The 19,325-nt window shown below is 47.7% G+C and overlaps 1 protein-coding gene across 1 annotated transcript; it reads right to left on the minus strand.

Annotated features, from left to right (window-relative positions):
• Window positions 1-55: 55 nt before the first annotated feature.
• LOC134538867 (aquaporin AQPAe.a-like) lies at window positions 56-18,605 on the minus strand. Its single transcript, XM_063380439.1, has 6 exons — window positions 18,474-18,605; window positions 8,311-8,507; window positions 5,242-5,385; window positions 2,785-2,997; window positions 1,749-1,829; window positions 56-335 (listed from the first exon to the last, which is right to left on the minus strand). Exons 2-6 carry the CDS (start codon window positions 8,503-8,505, stop codon window positions 234-236), a joined length of 735 nt encoding a protein of 244 aa, XP_063236509.1. The 5' UTR covers window positions 8,506-8,507; window positions 18,474-18,605; the 3' UTR covers window positions 56-233.
• Window positions 18,606-19,325: the final 720 nt, after the last annotated feature.

Below are 19,325 nucleotides of genomic sequence, written 5' to 3' on the forward strand. Positions count from 1 at the left end.
CCACTGTCGCAGCTAGCAGCTGGTGTTCGCTACAGGATAAACGGCGAAACAAAACTTCAAATGAGAAAATATGATTTATTGAGATCATCAAACTCGCTTCCCATTGCTGGAATAACATTTCCGCCTAACTTCCTGGGTGTCTATGAAGAGTATGCGTAAATTATAAGAATATTTAAATGCAGCAGGTTTTTTTTTCTTCACATCCGCGGACGGCAGCTGGCCGGACAGAGGCGTCAGTCTTCCTGGCGCAGGCAGGCGAAGTGACGGTACCCGAACACGAGTCTGTAGAAGGAGGATGCCAGCAGGCCTCCGGTGATTGGCCCGACCCAGTACACCTGCCACCACACCAAGGAACACTGGCAGTACATTTCAAACAGAGCAAATTATCTGATTCTGTTTGACGTCCTGGCAAACGGCGAGGCCGGTGAAACTCGGAGCACATCAGAGAGGTGAGGGACACATCAGCTGTACCCGAATACACTGGGATGCGTCCACATGACACACATCCCTACGTCCCTTGGCAACTGCAGCCACAGTGTAGTGGACGCATTTCTAATGAATGTATAGTATCCGAATACTTTTACTGCTAGCGCCACCTGTTGACAGTCGGTCATACTAATGTGCACGTTGTGATTTCAGTCGTGACATCTACGGATATTCAGCAAAATGTAGATGACAACGACCAATTTAAAAATTATAATGTAGGGTGACTGTTATAAATGTCAGCCAACAAATTAAAAATTTTGTTATACATCTCAAAATATTAAAAATATTTATAATGAGAATCAAATACCTTGAAAGTTTAAGTTCGCTTTTCGGTACTCTTAATTAAGGTTTTTAATTTGTCTCTATTAGAGTTATAACGTGTGCTTGTAAAATTTTAAACAAGTCTTATGCCAACATTTTAAAGTAATGTCATGTAAAAATAAAATAAAACACATTCCGAAGCTAACGGATGTAGGGACAGATGAGTGGATGCGAGTGTCTCATCCCTCGTAACCTCGATCTTATTGGACGCGTGCAGGGATGCCGATGCATCCCTCATGAGAATTCGGAAGCAATGCAAAGATGGCCACGTCCACTACGATGCACTTCCAGTGAAGCCATTAGGCTAGTATTCGGATGCAGCTATTGAGAAGCTATGAGATGTTCTCGGAAGACTGCGGCAAACTGAATCAGGTCTGACCCTCCGAGCATACAACTTAGGCCCTGTTTGCTCACTGATGCAGAGTACTGAAAGACTCTCTTTTATTTTTCCCTCCAACTGACCTCGCTCCATGTTCATGTAGCATGTCTAGGGTCAAGATTAAATTACGAATTGCGATAAAACCGAAATAACATAGAAAGGAATGTCAATAAACTGTATAGAACAGAAATGCAAGTTATATTATGAAATTAATTAGCATTTAACAAAAACTAACTCAAATCATAAATAAATAGTTGTCTTTTAACGATTTAAATTCAAGGAATATCATTTTAAGACAAAAAAAATAGGACCCAAATAAATGGACCAGAAAAATTAATTTAATTTGTTTTATTGTACTGAATGCATTTTAGACCAGTTTAATACAAATTGTTTTTTATTGTAAAAAAAGCAGCCTACTGTATTTATTTTAACACTATTTTGTCGGAGTAACTACAACAAAATAGCTTTAAATAATATTTTAAAAAATAACACCGAAATATTCCATTTTAAAAATGAAAATGGACTAAAAATAATACGATTAAGTCATGTCCGTGAACATTACCCAGTGGGCCTCCCAGCGCCCGGTCAGCAGCGCGGGTCCCAGACTGCGGGCAGGGTTCATGCTGGCTCCGGTGAAGGGATCCTGCATCACGGTAGCCATTTCACTGCTTCAACTTCTCAACATACAGTAACAGCAACAACATTTTTTTTTTGCTCCGGAGAAAAGAAGATATTTGATTTTCCTTCAAAATTAAAAAAAAAAATTCACAGATTAATTTTTTTTTTGCAAAACATATTTATATTAGTTTATCTAATATAATAGTTATAAAAATGCCAGACTGAATGTAATACACGTAGTTGTTAAAATACACAACGATACATAATGGAGAAAACAAAAAGGCGAAAATTAAGTTGATCCATTTTTAAAATGTTTTGCATAGTCAAAGTTCTAGTTTAAGATATTGCGTTCATGTATTTAGTAGACAAAACATATTTTTTTTTTCGAAAGAAAAATATATTTTATATTTTATACATCATTAAAATCCCCTTGAAATGATTTTGAAACGTTCTCACTATTCTACAACCATTTGGCTGTTGGTCTCTTGCCAATACTTTTCACCCTACATTAGAAAAAACTATTTAATGCATGTAAATTTTGATACATCAAAATACACATAGTTCGGTCTACATGCGAATTGCTTCTGAAAATAAATAAAATACTAATGACTATTTTAATTTACTATCTAAATTATAGATAAAGTAATTTTGGTTTAATTTTGCTAGTTTTAAATCCGTCTGCTGATATTTACATCAACATATATGTGTATATGTGTGTGTGTATGTGTGTGTATGTGTGTGTATGTGTGTGTGTCTATACACACACACACATACACATACTATAGTTAACCGCCATAGTACCAATACAGAATGATTCACGAAAAGTTACTGCTACTCACGGAGCTTATTCCATACCACCAGGTTCTCAAAACTCTGACGTTAAGACAAATGCAGATTGGAAAATTTACTTTAAATAGATGGAAAGCGTTTAAAATATGAGGAACAAAACTGAACACACAACAACACGAGCCGATCGTTACCAGGAGAGCGCACATGGTGGTGACGAGGAAGCCGAACTTGAGCGGCAGCGAGTCCTGCTTGTCTCTGTTGCGACTGTCCCAGGAGGCGGACACCGTGAGCACCAGCACGAAGGTCGCTACTGACTCCAGGAGCACGGCCTGCGCCAGGCTCAGGTCCGCTCTCACCTTCGTCACGCACAGCTCGCAGACTCCCAGGCTCGCCGGCAGCAGTGCCTGCAACCCGAGTGGAGTCCCGCTTCTTCCTCCGCCATGATGCTGACGTCACGCACAGCTCACAGACTCCCAGGCTCGCCGGCAGCAGTGCCTGCAACCCGAGTGGAGTCCCGCTTCTTCCTCCGCCATGATGCTGACGTCACGCACAGCTCACAGACTCCCAGGCTCGCCGGCAGCAGTGCCTGCAACCCGAGTGGAGTCCCGCTTCTTCCTCCGCCATGATGCTGACGTCACGCACAGCTCACAGACTCCCAGGCTCGCCGGCAGCAGTGCCTGCAACCCGAGTGGAGTCCCGCTTCTTCCTCCGCCATGATGCTGACGTCACGCACAGCTCACAGACTCCCAGGCTCGCCGGCAGCAGTGCCTGCAACCCGAGTGGAGTCCCGCTTCTTCCTCCGCCATGATGCTGACGTCACGCACAGCTCACAGACTCCCAGGCTCGCCGGCAGCAGTGCCTGCAACCCGAGTGGAGTCCCGCTTCTTCCTCCGCCATGATGCTGACGTCACGCACAGCTCACAGACTCCCAGGCTCGCCGGCAGCAGTGCCTGCAACCCGAGTGGAGTCCCGCTTCTTCCTCCGCCATGATGCTGACGTCACGCACAGCTCACAGACTCCCAGGCTCGCCGGCAGCAGTGCCTGCAACCCGAGTGGAGTCCCGCTTCTTCCTCCGCCATGATGCTGACGTCACGCACAGCTCACAGACTCCCAGGCTCGCCGGCAGCAGTGCCTGCAACGCGAGTGGAGTCCCGCTTCTTCCTTTTGTAACCACCATTATCATCATCCGGCACCGTTGTGCTGTCCCCTTTCACTGTCGTCGCACACTACTCGCATTTCTGCAGACTCGCTTGCAATGAAGTTAGGGTTTCACTTTGAACTAAAAATTAAAGGATACGTAATATACATTGGAACTCCAAATTATTTGATACGTGGGTTGTAATGAACATCCTTCAATGAATATAACGGCATTTCTGTTTTAGCAAATTTTATCTTAATCCCTTAGTTTCTGAGTCAGTAATAATGAATTATGGTTAATTTCGGCACATAGGTTCAAGTCATAGGGCTTAGAAGAAAAAAATTGGTTGTCTGTAAAGTCTGTTTACGGACGATAGTTTAACGTGACGTCATAACAAAACATTGATGAAATGATTGCATACTTTTATGAATAAAATTGGATCATTTTTATTGAATTATCATTATTTTGTATGGATACAAAGGAGTGAAATAAATCTACAATTTAATTGATAAATTTACTTTTATTTGCACTCATTAATTCAAATATGTATTACTTTAACGGAAAAGTAGGAAACGAATGGGACTGTTTCAAGTTCAATGTGCCTGGAAAAAGTCAAATTGATGGTTGTTCCAATCGAGTGGAAGAGAGATAGATGCGGCGCAAGCGTACAATGAGCGTAACGGGACAATGTGTGGTACGGGACACAGCGTAACGGGACACTTTTTCATGTATGCAGCCGGCATTCATCGATTTATTAGACGTTGTCACATCAAAAAACAAGGGATTGCTTGTGGAGGGAGTGGTGTCATGATTTACCTCAGACAGGACCCAGCTAAAAGTTAGGGACAGTCCTTCGAGAATTTGGCATTAAAATGTTCTTCAGCTATGGCCCGGCTGGAAGTGAAAGAATGGTTGCGACTGGAGCAGTACCATAATGTAACCAAATATTATAGAAGAACAATACCGTATAGGAAACTCAAGCCATTTAACATGACGAGCGCTGGCGACACATGACTTCAGCGATCCTAGCGGCTCAGCCTGAAGAACGCCTGCGAAATTCAAATTTCCGTGTATTATAATGGGCAATTTCGGCACACTTTTTCTCTCGTCTTTTGAAAACTTGCTGTCATTGCAAAATGAATTTACCATCCTTGTAATTGTATTATAACAGTGTTTTATAATCAGAACACTTTTTTTTAAATCTACAAAGATTTATTGACTAGGTATAAGATCTGAAAAACGATGACATTTCAAACATAAGAGACAAACTAAAGGACACAGATGATACAGCATTTAACAATTAAATATACACTATATCGTTTACTTAGTAAATATTCCGCGAAAAAATTAAAAACAGGTAATCTCCTAAGGAAGAGTTCATCTGGTAAAATTCTTCTACAATATTTGATGTAACCGTAGCAAGTGCTCAGCCGGAGAGGCGGGGAGACTTGTAAAGGGAGCGCAGCCATATTGGTTTCAGCTCCAGGGTCGCCCCGGCCGGGGTCCACACCTCGGCGAGTGCGCTCCCGGCCACGGCGCCACTGCACTCGGCCCCCAGGTACACGAGGGCCAGCGCCAGGTCCACGCGTCCCAGCACCACGGCGGACAGGGTCACCGCGGGGTTCAGGTGCGCGTCGCTGATGTGGCTGAACACCTGCAGGCCGCCCACAGGTCTCACTGCTCACACGGTCACGTTGTTATGATTCAACCATAGATGATCTCAATTCTTGACTATTCCAAGACAGGGTGATAGGGGGCTCAAGACTAAGAATGAAAAGACAATTCAATATAGAGACTTGATTTACTGTCACGTACCGTTACAGTGTTAGCTGTCACCTAATTCCGACAATGATCAGGAAGCCTCGTTACCACACCTCGGCAGGTTCTTTACCCACGCTGTGCTGGGTCGCGCTCGGGGCAGGTTCTCGAGGACCACGGCGCTCCGTGGTTCCGATGTCACGACTCCAGCCGTCCGGTCGCCGGTGACCGGAAGAAGCCCCTTCTCGACGGTGGCTGTCTGTTTTTATCATTCCGTCCGCGTCCGTGTCGATGTTCCGTGTTGTCCCCTTTCCTCTCGCAGCGGTGGCCGGCCTTCGGCGACCCGCGTCGCTGTTTCGCTGGCGGTGTTGAAATTGCTGACACCTCGTGTTTGACTCAGGGCGAGCCTCGAAGCCGCTTGCCAGAGTGCTCAGAGCGAGTCATAACAACGTGCATTAGTGCTGGGTTATCTCCTGCGCTGCATTCCAAACAGCTGCAGCTCACAAACTTACAACTAGAGGCAGGCATTTTTCGCACAAAAATCTGAATGCTTACTAGACTGCAACAAGGTATATACCCGCACCAATTGGTTTCGTTCCTTGTGATTGGCGGCCGTCTGCAAGAGAAGTCGTTGCCTTGTTTGCACGAGCCACCAAGGACGAGTTTGCTTCCACACTGAATTACTGTGATTGGTTGTTGTTAACACTCGACACGCACCTCAAAGTAACTCACACCCAATCACGAAACACAGACGATGCTACAGTGTTTTAACTTCCAGCTACTCTCGGGATCTTTTCGCAAAATTTTCATGGCCCTACTTATAACTCGATAAAATCGTATAAAAAATCATAAGCAATAATATTTTAATTTTTATCATGAACTACGACTATGATATTTGTGCACTTAGCATTGACAAATGCGGAGGCCTAAGACATTTTTTCACATATTTTATTCTATGACATTTTCAATTGAAACAAAGTTTTTAGGAGCATCACTTTGGCTTGAACCTTGCAGTGAATAAAGTCATAAAATATGTTTTCATACCGTTAATATTAAAGCACAACACGTGATATTTTCACTGTAGTTGGAATTCATCTTGTTTCGAAGCTTGTGATAAAGTCTTTTACGCAATACAGGCTTTAAAACATACTGTGAGTTTCTTTGTGGTGTAGTTGACAAAACGCTTTAGCTATAGTCACTATAAAATACCTGTCTATCTCCAAAATACAAATATAGATAAAAAAAGTTCTTAAACTAGTTTTAAGGTTCACGGTTTAAGTGTAATTAGGTAACTTGCTATGATCATATTTTCATCAAAATTAAACTACCCTTCCAGAATGTTTCTTTATGTAGTGACCATCCTTGAATAATAAAGTTGATGTCGACCAAGGCTTTGCCCCCATGATCCTAGTAACATCCCCACTTCCTGACCATCATCGATCCTTTTCCGGGATTTGTACCGCCGCGACTGTGTTCAAAAGAACAACACAGCTCTGGAAGCCATCGGACCATTCAGTGTTAGGTACCCTTTCTTATATTAAATAAGTAAAGTATTGGTAATTCCTTCTGTTGGTCCCTGAGGGTACTGGTTGTCCGTAGACAGGCTTGAAGTGCTCTTGTAATTTAAGATGCAGCTGAACAACGCCGAACGGACCGGAAGTGGGCCGAAACTGTTAGTATTTTAAATTTTAGTAACTAATCTACTGTATTGTAATTAACAAGTGTTTAAGAGAGGATATTCCTCAATTATGTAAGAGTGTTTGTAGGTTTCTTTTTAAATAACCATAAAATTGAGCGGTTATTTGCTCGGCGTGGAGACGCCAAGATGCTGTAGAGAGCACGCTCTGCAGTCCCAGTCGGACATCATCCATGGCCACGGCACAACCCCACCCCCACCCCCATCTCCACGGGACTTGGTCCGTTTCCATCGCCGACCAAGTGATTCTCTTTCCCTTTTAATTAGTTCAAATCTATTTCTAAATTACCTCAGGGTCTGTCTTGAGCAGCAGACTGCTTGAGAATAATTATTTGCTCTGAACGAGATTTATAAACTGACCGCATGCAACTCAGCACAACCACTAGGGTGGCTCGTACAACCCCTGAACGGATTCGTGCCATAGGGTTATGCAACAGTCAAGACAGTCAAGACATGCACAAGGGAAGGCTGTACTTGTAATTAGAATGAAAACATGTCTGACTTCCGGCCACGTTCCGACCGCCTGCAGGTATCGGGAACGAGGCATCCGTCAGTGCAAGCGTGCTCCGTGCTGGGAGAATGCCAGGTCTAGTAATTCTGGGAACAATAGGGAAGATCCAAGTCTCGTCTTCACATGTGTCATGTTGTGCACTGAGATTAGTCTCCACCAGGTTCATTTGCCCTCAACATACAGGGGGACCCACTTATCATTTTTAACGAAAAGTAACCCTCCGAACAACAACAACAACAAAGTGTACATGTCTTACTTACTTGCTACAATATCTGTTTCCCTGTTTGGGCACTACAGGTACAGGGGCCTAGCCAGGGGGGGGGGGGTTAGGGGTTCTGACCCCCCCCCAGCACCAAATCTTTAATTAATTTCTTATTCATCACTCAAACAAATTTCATATTAAAATTAATAAAATTTTTACCATTACAATATCATAATTTAAGTATCAAAAACTGCTAAAGTAGCACTATTTTACACCTTAAAATACAAATTTTCCCGGGGGAGGAACCCCGGACCCCCCGCTTTAATACGAAGTGGAGGGGGGGGGGAAAGCTTCTTAACACCCCCCATACACAAATCTTGGCTACGCCACTGCTACAGTATAGTTTCCTTGCCTGTATGACGGTAGCGACAGACATGCCGGTCGCCAGAGCCTTCTGCAGGTGTGTTGGGTGTGGGGCGGTGGGCAGCACGGTGTTGGCCAAACAGCTGAGGAACACCAGCAGCGCGGTCCCGGTGAACTCTGCCAGCAGCACCGTCGCAGCTCTGCACCTGTTCCCCGGGTCCAGGCCGCTCACCAAGCGCTTCATGCCTGTGCACCACATGGCGCTCTCAGGCCAGCACCTCGCAGCTCTGCACCTGTTCCCTGGGTCCAGGCCGCTCACCAAGCACTTCATGCCTGTGCACCACATGGCGCTCTCAGGCCAGCACCTCGCAGCTCTGCACCTGTTCCCTTGGTCCGGGCCGCTCACCAAGCGCTTCATGCCTGTGCACCACATGGCGCTCTCAGGCCAGCACCTCGCAGCTCTGCACCTGTTCCCTGGGTCCAGGCCGCTCACCAAGCACTTCATGCCTGTGCACCACATGGCGCTCTCAGGCCAGCACCTCGCAGCTCTGCACCTGTTCCCCGGGTCCAGGCCGCTCACCAAGCGCTTCATGCCTGTGCACCACATGGCGCTCTCAGGCCAGCACCTCGCAGCTCTGCACCTGTTCCCTGGGTCCAGGCCGCTCACCAAGCGCTTCATGCCTGTGCACCACATGGCGCTCTCAGGCCAGCACCTCGCAGCTCTGCACCTGTTCCCTGGGTCCAGGCCGCTCACCAAGCGCTTCATGCCTGTGCACCACATGGCGCTCTCAGGCCAGCACCTCGCAGCTCTGCACCTGTTCCCTGGGTCCAGGCCGCTCACCAAGCACTTCATGCCTGTGCACCACATGGCGCTCTCAGGCCAGCACCTCGCAGCTCTGCACCTGTTCCCCGGGTCCAGGCCGCTCACCAAGCACTTCATGCCTGTGCACCACATGGCGCTCTCAGGCCAGCACCTCGCAGCTCTGCACCTGTTCCCTGGGTCCAGGCCGCTCACCAAGCACTTCATGCCTGTGCACCACATGGCGCTCTCAGGCCAGCACCTCGCAGCTCTGCACCTGTTCCCCGGGTCCAGGCCGCTCACCAAGCACTTCATGCCTGTGCACCACATGGCGCTCTCAGGCCAGCACCTCGCAGCTCTGCACCTGTTCCCTGGGTCCAGGCCGCTCACCAAGCGCTTCATGCCTGTGCACCACATGGCGCTCTCAGGCCAGCACCTCGCAGCTCTGCACCTGTTCCCTGGGTCCAGGCCGCTCACCAAGCGCTTCATGCCTGTGCACCACATGGCGCTCTCAGGCCAGCACCTCGCAGCTCTGCACCTGTTCCCTGGGTCCAGGCCGCTCACCAAGCGCTTCATGCCTGTGCACCACATGGCGCTCTCAGGCCAGCACCTCGCAGCTCTGCACCTGTTCCCCGGGTCCAGGCCGCTCACCAAGCGCTTCATGCCTGTGCACCACATGGCGCTCTCAGGCCAGCACCTCGCAGCTCTGCACCTGTTCCCTGGGTCCAGGCCGCTCACCAAGCGCTTCATGCCTGTGCACCACATGGCGCTCTCAGGCCAGCACCTCGCAGCTCTGCACCTGTTCCCCGGGTCCAGGCCGCTCACCAAGCGCTTCATGCCTGTGCACCACATGGCGCTCTCAGGCCAGCACCTCGCAGCTCTGCACCTGTTCCCTGGGTCCAGGCCGCTCACCAAGCGCTTCATGCCTGTGCACCACATGGCGCTCTCAGGCCAGCACCTCGCAGCTCTGCACCTGTTCCCCGGGTCCAGGCCGCTCACCAAGCGCTTCATGCCTGTGCACCACATGGCGCTCTCAGGCCAGCACCTCACAGTTCTGCACCTGTTCCCCGGGTCCAGGCCGCTCACCAAGCACTTCATGCCTGTGCACCACATGGCGCTCTCAGGCCAGCACCTCGCAGCTCTGCACCTGTTCCCCGGGTCCAGGCCGCTCACCAAGCGCTTCATGCCTGTGCACCACATGGCGCTCTCAGGCCAGCACCTCGCAGCTCTGCACCTGTTCCCTTGGTCCGGGCCGCTCACCAAGCGCTTCATGCCTGTGCACCACATGGCGCTCTCAGGCCAGCACCTCGCAGCTCTGCACCTGTTCCCCGGGTCCAGGCCGCTCACCAAGCGCTTCATGCCTGTGCACCACATGGCGCTCTCAGGCCAGCACCTCACAGTTCTGCACCTGTTCCCCGGGTCCAGGCCGCTCACCAAGCGCTTCATGCCTGTGCACCACATGGCGCTCTCAGGCCAGCACCTCGCAGCTCTGCACCTGTTCCCCGGGTCCAGGCCGCTCACCAAGCGCTTCATGCCTGTGCACCACATGGCGCTCTCAGGCCAGCACCTCACAGTTCTGCACCTGTTCCCCGGGTCCAGGCCGCTCACCAAGCACTTCATGCCTGTGCACCACATGGCGCTCTCAGGCCAGCACCTCACAGTTCTGCACCTGTTCCCTTGGTCCGGGCCGCTCACCAAGCGCTTCATGCCTGTGCACCACATGGCGCTCTCAGGCCAGCACCTCGCAGCTCTGCACCTGTTCCCCGGGTCCAGGCCGCTCACCAAGCGCTTCATGCCTGTGCACCACATGGCGCTCTCAGGCCAGCACCTCGCAGCTCTGCACCTGTTCCCTGGGTCCAGGCCGCTCACCAAGCGCTTCATGCCTGTGCACCACATGGCGCTCTCAGGCCAGCACCTCGCAGCTCTGCACCTGTTCCCTGGGTCCAGGCCGCTCACCAAGCGCTTCATGCCTGTGCACCACATGGCGCTCTCAGGCCAGCACCTCGCAGCTCTGCACCTGTTCCCCGGGTCCAGGCCGCTCACCAAGCGCTTCATGCCTGTGCACCACATGGCGCTCTCAGGCCAGCACCTCGCAGCTCTGCACCTGTTCCCTGGGTCCAGGCCGCTCACCAAGCGCTTCATGCCTGTGCACCACATGGCGCTCTCAGGCCAGCACCTCGCAGCTCTGCACCTGTTCCCCGGGTCCAGGCCGCTCACCAAGCGCTTCATGCCTGTGCACCACATGGCGCTCTCAGGCCAGCACCTCGCAGCTCTGCACCTGTTCCCTGGGTCCAGGCCGCTCACCAAGCGCTTCATGCCTGTGCACCACATGGCGCTCTCAGGCCAGCACCTCGCAGCTCTGCACCTGTTCCCCGGGTCCAGGCCGCTCACCAAGCGCTTCATGCCTGTGCACCACATGGCGCTCTCAGGCCAGCACCTCACAGTTCTGCACCTGTTCCCCGGGTCCAGGCCGCTCACCAAGCACTTCATGCCTGTGCACCACATGGCGCTCTCAGGCCAGCACCTCGCAGCTCTGCACCTGTTCCCCGGGTCCAGGCCGCTCACCAAGCGCTTCATGCCTGTGCACCACATGGCGCTCTCAGGCCAGCACCTCGCAGCTCTGCACCTGTTCCCTTGGTCCGGGCCGCTCACCAAGCGCTTCATGCCTGTGCACCACATGGCGCTCTCAGGCCAGCACCTCGCAGCTCTGCACCTGTTCCCCGGGTCCAGGCCGCTCACCAAGCGCTTCATGCCTGTGCACCACATGGCGCTCTCAGGCCAGCACCTCACAGTTCTGCACCTGTTCCCCGGGTCCAGGCCGCTCACCAAGCGCTTCATGCCTGTGCACCACATGGCGCTCTCAGGCCAGCACCTCGCAGCTCTGCACCTGTTCCCCGGGTCCAGGCCGCTCACCAAGCGCTTCATGCCTGTGCACCACATGGCGCTCTCAGGCCAGCACCTCACAGTTCTGCACCTGTTCCCCGGGTCCAGGCCGCTCACCAAGCACTTCATGCCTGTGCACCACATGGCGCTCTCAGGCCAGCACCTCACAGTTCTGCACCTGTTCCCTTGGTCCGGGCCGCTCACCAAGCGCTTCATGCCTGTGCACCACATGGCGCTCTCAGGCCAGCACCTCGCAGCTCTGCACCTGTTCCCCGGGTCCAGGCCGCTCACCAAGCGCTTCATGCCTGTGCACCACATGGCGCTCTCAGGCCAGCACCTCGCAGCTCTGCACCTGTTCCCCGGGTCCAGGCCGCTCACCAAGCGCTTCATGCCTGTGCACCACATGGCGCTCTCAGGCCAGCACCTCGCAGCTCTGCACCTGTTCCCTGGGTCCGGGCCGCTCACCAAGCACTTCATGCCTGTGCACCACATGGCGCTCTCAGGCCAGCACCTCGCAGCTCTGCACCTGTTCCCCGGGTCCAGGCCGCTCACCAAGCGCTTCATGCCTGTGCACCACATGGCGCTCTCAGGCCAGCACCTCGCAGCTCTGCACCTGTTCCCTGGGTCCAGGCCGCTCACCAAGCGCTTCATGCCTGTGCACCACATGGCGCTCTCAGGCCAGCACCTCGCAGCTCTGCACCTGTTCCCTTGGTCCGGGCCGCTCACCAAGCACTTAATGCCTGTGCACCACATGGCGCTCTCAGGCCAGCACCTCGCAGCTCTGCACCTGTTCCCTGGGTCCAGGCCGCTCACCAAGCGCTTCATGCCTGTGCACCACATGGCGCTCTCAGGCCAGCACCTCGCAGCTCTGCACCTGTTCCCTGGGTCCAGGCCGCTCACCAAGCACTTCATGCCTGTGCACCACATGGCGCTCTCAGGCCAGCACCTCGCAGCTCTGCACCTGTTCCCTGGGTCCAGGCCGCTCACCAAGCGCTTCATGCCTGTGCACCACATGGCGCTCTCAGGCCAGCACCTCGCAGCTCTGCACCTGTTCCCTTGGTCCGGGCCGCTCACCAAGCGCTTCATGCCTGTGCACCACATGGCGCTCTCAGGCCAGCACCTCGCAGCTCTGCACCTGTTCCCTGGGTCCAGGCCGCTCACCAAGCACTTCATGCCTGTGCACCACATGGCGCTCTCAGGCCAGCACCTCGCAGCTCTGCACCTGTTCCCTTGGTCCGGGCCGCTCACCAAGCGCTTCATGCCTGTGCACCACATGGCGCTCTCAGGCCAGCACCTCACAGTTCTGCACCTGTTCCCCGGGTCCAGGCCGCTCACCAAGCGCTTCATGCCTGTGTGCAACGCTGCCTGCACTCAATCCTCAGCTCAATATTTATAACTGCTTCTTGGACTGTCGTGGCCTGGTTGCCCGTACACAGCTTTTCATCCATTTCGAGGTAGTTCGCAAAATCCTCGAAGCTCCAGATGCAAGCGAAAGCCTCTTTTCCGTTGGCTGAGCACTTCACATCAGCCGGACTCAACATACAACTAGCATAGGCTACCAGCAATAAATGTCCTTTGATGCGTTGGTTGAGTACAGCCCTAAAGTACTTAGTTACTAGCATTTACGTGGAGAATAAAATAATCTAAATTAGGCGTCTCTTGTTGGGGCACCCAGACCAAATTTTTATCCTTTTCCCTTTAGCTGATTAAGAGGAGCCATGATGTCAGACAGTCTCGGTATGAAATCTGCAGAAACCCCCACAAACATTTCTGCTGAGGAAAATTCACTTTTGAGTGAATCATTTCCGGGCCCATTACCATTTTACCATTTACTACAACAAAACCCCTGCATGGTTCTGGGCCCACACGACTTTCTCTGTGTTCACCATCTTCCCTGCGTTTTGAAATGCTTGTACCACTGCTTTCACAGATTTCCAACAGAAATTATCAGTTTTGAAATCAGTTATACTTGAGCTCTGCATGCAACTATTCCACCATTAGCTAAGCTAAAAGAAATATGTACTGTGCCCTATAACTTCATAGTCCCTTTAGAGACTAAATTGTAAAAACTTAATTGCAACATGACTGCTTCATTAGTGTTGCAGTGGACCGTGTGTAAATCTGTCCCTTAAATGGATTCCCCCTTTACATAAGGTAAGACATTCTGCCATTTATTTTAATCTTCCCTACAATTTTTATTTTATTTATTCAGGCAACGAGTGCAGATATGTCCATATCTGTCATGTTTGTAACAAATAATGGCTCCTGATTAATTCTGCAAGAAAATTAATTGCTACCGCTATCATAATATGAATCTCTTTTTTCTAGCCAGGATTAAATGTTTTAACACTTGTCACATTAGCCTTATCACACGGATTACAGCATGGCTTAGCTAAATGATTGATTCACCTGCATATGAAACTCTGTCTGCTGAGGATCGGAACATTTTGTTTATCCTTTGCCAACATCTTCCCCCTTATTTTTTGTTGTTTCCAAAAACATCTGTACTTTAACCCGGGTATGTACTTTCCCAATGATTTTCCATAGTTCACCGAGACATTGCATATTTCCTACTAAAGAATGAGCCTTTAAAGCGGGTGGCAAACACCATGGTTATCGTTCACATGTTAAAAATGATGCAACATACATGAATGACGTGTGCCCTTTAATATTCTTCCTTGTATCATTCATCTGCAGACTTACCCCTCCACGTTTTTTCTCCCCATCTTTTAGAATCTATGAGCATTAAGTTGCCGTCGTCCGGGGTCTCGGGTTCGAGTCCCGGTGCGGTTCCTAGCGGGAGTGGCTGTTGCAAATGTAATGAGTCCGGGTGGGCGCCAGACTAGCTCTGGTGCTAGTCGGTAGTTGGGTCGTGGGGTCGATTGCCCTGCGTGGCCCACTAGGACCGTCGGCGATGTTGCGTGGGTTTAAGGAATTCCCTACTCGGCGGTGATTGGGGATGGCAGGTTTAAAGAAGCATACGCTGAAATGAGGTAATAAATGACGGGCGTCATTTATTCAGGCGACGGTGGCTCTGGTGTAACTTTGTTGGTTACACGCCACGTCGTACAACAGGTGACGTCACAAGATACAAAAACTACACAATTACATGCAACTAAGTCTGAAAGTTACTTAATTAACGTGGCACAAGTTTACAAAAGGAATGTTACACGAGGTTGCGTTACACAAGTTTACGAATGTTACGTGGAGAGATGCGTCGCACAAGTTTACAAAAGAAATGTTACACGAGGTTGCGTTGCACAAGTTTACAAAGAAATGTTACAAAGTCACTAATTGTTCCGTATTATCGTGTCCCTAGGCGTTTCTGAGCCTGGCTGCTCAACGAGGGGTGAGGGTGATTGGAGGCGGCCAATCCCGTAAATCTGCGTATCGAGGCGGTGCTCGCGTCCACGGCAGTGGAGCGCGGACCGCAGCTAAATTCGCTCAAAAGTTTCCTTACGGGGAGTGTCAGTGCCGGAGCGACTGAGTTTAACCAAAGTTCTGTCCTCGGGAGACGGCCCGTACCGGATACTGAACCTACCCCGCGGACCAAGTGTGGTGCAGGGGGGGGGGGGGGGGGGGTTAGATTTATGCGGCCGGATTAGGTCCTGGACCGAAAAACTGGACCGGGTACACACGGAGAGATTATTAAAAGGGGTTTTAAGAATGACTATATTTACCAGAAATGAACTCGGTGTGGACAAAGGATGATGTCTCTCCGTGGGACGTGCGTCCGCCCCGGTCCACGAGTCGCGCTGTACTGGCGTCATGTCATGGCGTCCGGCCGAGGCTCGGTGGCCCTCGCGCCAGGGTTGACCTCATTACGTTAGTTTCTGATATGATATGTTAATAAGAGAATGATGTTAAATTCTTACATTAATTATAAAAGCTGAATCAAGGTCATTCGTCCCTTCTACAAATGAAAGTTATTATATTTAAGAATTATTATGTTTGAATTTTTACGTCACACCAGCGACTGTTCGTCTCTTGTCGGATTGCTCTGGTGGGGTTAATGACGCAACACAAGGTTTGAATAATTATGTCATGAGGTCTGATTGACTGATTCAGGCAGAAGGCCGCCAGGGGAACATTCACACGCGTATTGCTGTAGTTACACACGTGAGTGCCCGGGCACTCCTACGTCGCACTTTCGTTGACCAACTTCAAATAAATACGTAACACTGTTTAATAATCTATGTTTGTTTTTTAACGTGGTTGGTTTTAATGACGGTCTGTTTATTTTGGGGGGGCCAGGTTCTACCTTGGTTGCTGGTGGCTCGCCTGACTCGGGTGGGCCATGGCTAGGGGCGCGTTCCGTTAGCGGGGTTGCATACTGGCGGTTGCAGGTCGGGCTTTAGAGTGGCCTTCGGTCGGACGACGTCAAAGTTAACAAGAGATCCACTTTCCTCTATTCAAGAGCATTATATCCATTCCGCCTAATTTTATAATGCTTTTCCTTCGACCCAATACTCACAGCCAGAAATAATACGAAAGAAGTGGTGTTTGAGCACAAACCAAACTGAAGGTAATGGAAGTCCTTTGTAACCATTTAAATAATAGTACGAACAATACTAGCTTAGCTACTAAGCATCATAATGCTAAGTATATCACTTCATGTCTAATATCTCACGCACAGCATTTTAGTTCTGCTTTATGTGAAGAAATTTCCTTAAATGATATAAAACATCAATTTAATTCAAGTATTGTAACTAAACCAAAGACACTATATTTAATACAAATGATTTGATCAACGCAATTCAAATTTGTTTTTTAAATCAACTTATGATGCTAGAAATAGTTTTGGAATTACATTTATTCTGTTTATATAGTATGTAATGAATATCAAGTTGGAATACAGCTGCTGTTTTAGCTACACGAAAAGTTTAGTTTCTTAAAACATTTTAAAAAGAACGATTTTGACACTCGTACGAACTAGATGTGCAATTATTATAATAACCATCGGTTAATGGTAGTTAAACGATAAATTTTACAAGATCGAGTGCGTGAATACATTTCAATTATTACTGGTGGTTTTATTTGAAGCAAAGTAATCTCAAAAAAATTCTACAAACATAATGAAGAATTAAAACGCTACCACGTTGATACGAAGTATACCAATGAACCTAACTATGCAGACGAATTGAGTTCTTATCAAGAAACAATTGATTAGCATTACTTGAAAAATAGCGTGTATCCAAATCCAGAAACGCAAGTTATAGCTGGTTTTGACCAGAAGTCCCGTCACTTGGGAGAATAGTGTGTTTTCAAAAAAACTACTCAAAGACTACTTACTTCACTTAGAGGTGTATGAGCTCACTGGATGACCGGGATTGCACGAAGAAGTCACGGGATGTTCAGAGGGATGCTATCGGTGGAGTGGGCTGTGTCGTCCGTCCAAGCACGTCTACCAACAAAACTATTCGGCGAGTAAGTGTAAAGGCGCCAGTTTAATATCGTTTGCCGACATCTGTAGCTTATTCGTATGCACACCAGCTTACGGTGCGAGGGGTTCTGGGTTTGAGTCCCGGGTAAAGCATGGGTGATAATCTACGTATGGCAATTTGATCAATGATATGATAATACAAATGCTTCAAATAAGAAAGAAAATGACCCTGTGGCCGTTGGCACACTGCTGTAGGCCAACAAAAATTAATATTAAAAAAAATATATCGTTTGTAAGGGCTGGAGCCAGGTCATTCAAATGTATTTGTGATGTAGACTTAAAATTATTTAATATTTATTTTCATTGGTAGAGTGCTTGTATGTTTTCTTTTTATACTATCAACAAAACCATTTTCCTACTTGTGTAACTTATTCAGTATCTTCTTGACAGTCTTCATTTGTGTTTAGTTTCCCATGAAGCTAGTATTTGAGCTCACTAGTCTGTATTGCAAATAATTTTATTATTCGCTGCCTAGAGGTTCCTGTTGCAAAAAAAAAAGTCTCATTTTCTTTTGCTTTCTGACTGTGACTAGATTGGAAAATTGTCTAGTTTTGCTTGGCCAGAAGATTTTTTTTTCTTTTAAAGTAAATATTTAATCATCGGCATATTCATTTTCTCTGGTAATTTTATTGAGTCACTTACTAGTGTTGGATGATAGGATCAAACTAAATCTTATGTTATCTATATTTAGTTACAACCTTTGTAAATAGGTGTAATACAGAATCGTATGTGTATGGTCTCATTTTGGTGGCAATGTTTGTGAATATGTTAGCATATACAAATTCCAATCGACAAAACACATAAGGTTTATTTTAAATCCTAGTTATACCTATATCCAAAAAGGTTAATCTTCCTAGGCAGTAAAGTCAACTTAGAATAAAACAAATTAATATCACTCAGTTAATTACAGTTGACAATGTTGTTATTAAAGCCAGCCCAGTAGTACTAATAATCGAAGTTAGTAAATAATTTGTCACTACAACGTGTGACAGGAAATGCCAATAAATTTGTAATTAGGAAGTTCTTGTATTAATTTCTCTGTGCTACCAACAAGCTGACAGGACGCAGATACTCTGGATGAAGATACCTATGTATGCTTGGGCAGACACGTTTTCCACGATGGACGAGCGTTTATCCCACTGTATGCAATCTGGCTGTTTAACTACCTTGATCACCACCACAACACTAACTATGTCAATTTTGTGTCTAAGGCGTAGAAACACAAAAAAAAAATAGAATGAAAAGAAAATTACTGATACAGTTTTATAAATTTTAAAACTGTTTATTTTATAAATTAAAATAAAATTAATAATATTAACAGTTACAATGATTATTATTAGGAACACTTAAACAATGATAAAATATTTTAGTTAGTAGTTACCTTCTTTAGGCATTGTCTGAATGTTGAGATAAACCACGAAGCACAAAATAAACTAAACAATTGAAACACTGTTAGTTTTTTTTTCTTTTTTAGTATTCACAAGCACATTCTGAGTTCTTAGCTAATTCGTCGCGTTTCCGCGAATGTCTCACACACGGCACATACTACTGGTTTGTAAATATTTGATAACAGTGATAGCAGGAGCCATCCGTAAACAGGTGCATCTTATTAACGTTAATTTTATTTTCGTTCTTATCTGGTGTGATATGAGAAGTCCAACCTAATTAGCACGAGCTTAAGAGTTTAAATTATTTAAGCCATTGCACATGCACTGTATTAATGTTTGCTCTCAAATTTCAAATATTTAAAATTAAATTATTCTTGGTAGCTATAGTACAAAAATATATTACCTATAACCTATAACTCTGTATTATTCATGGATTTAAAAAAATTTTACCATCCACTTGAGTTAAAGCCCTGCCCGATAGGATTTAATTTTTTTTTGCTTAACTAAATATAGCTATTTTAAAATATTTATTTCAAACTAGCAAGTATCGA

Source organism: Bacillus rossius, chromosome 14, assembly GCF_032445375.1.
Source record: "Bacillus rossius redtenbacheri isolate Brsri chromosome 14, Brsri_v3, whole genome shotgun sequence".
Taxonomy (NCBI): Eukaryota; Metazoa; Arthropoda; class Insecta; order Phasmatodea; family Bacillidae; genus Bacillus; species Bacillus rossius.

What these genes read in the sequence shown, in the direction of transcription:
- LOC134538867 (XM_063380439.1), bottom strand. Translation starts at nt 8,505, where the DNA reads ATGAAGCGCTTGGTGAGCGGCCTGGACCCGGGGAACAGGTGCAGAGCT. An exon ending in CCACCATGTGCGCTCTCCTG is followed by an intron (nt 1,830 to 2,784) that starts GTAACGATCGGC and finishes ACCGTGATGCAG; the next exon opens with GATCCCTTCACCGGAGCCAG. An exon ending in GGCGCTGGGAGGCCCACTGG is followed by an intron (nt 336 to 1,748) that starts GTAATGTTCACG and finishes GTGTGGTGGCAG; the next exon opens with GTGTACTGGGTCGGGCCAAT.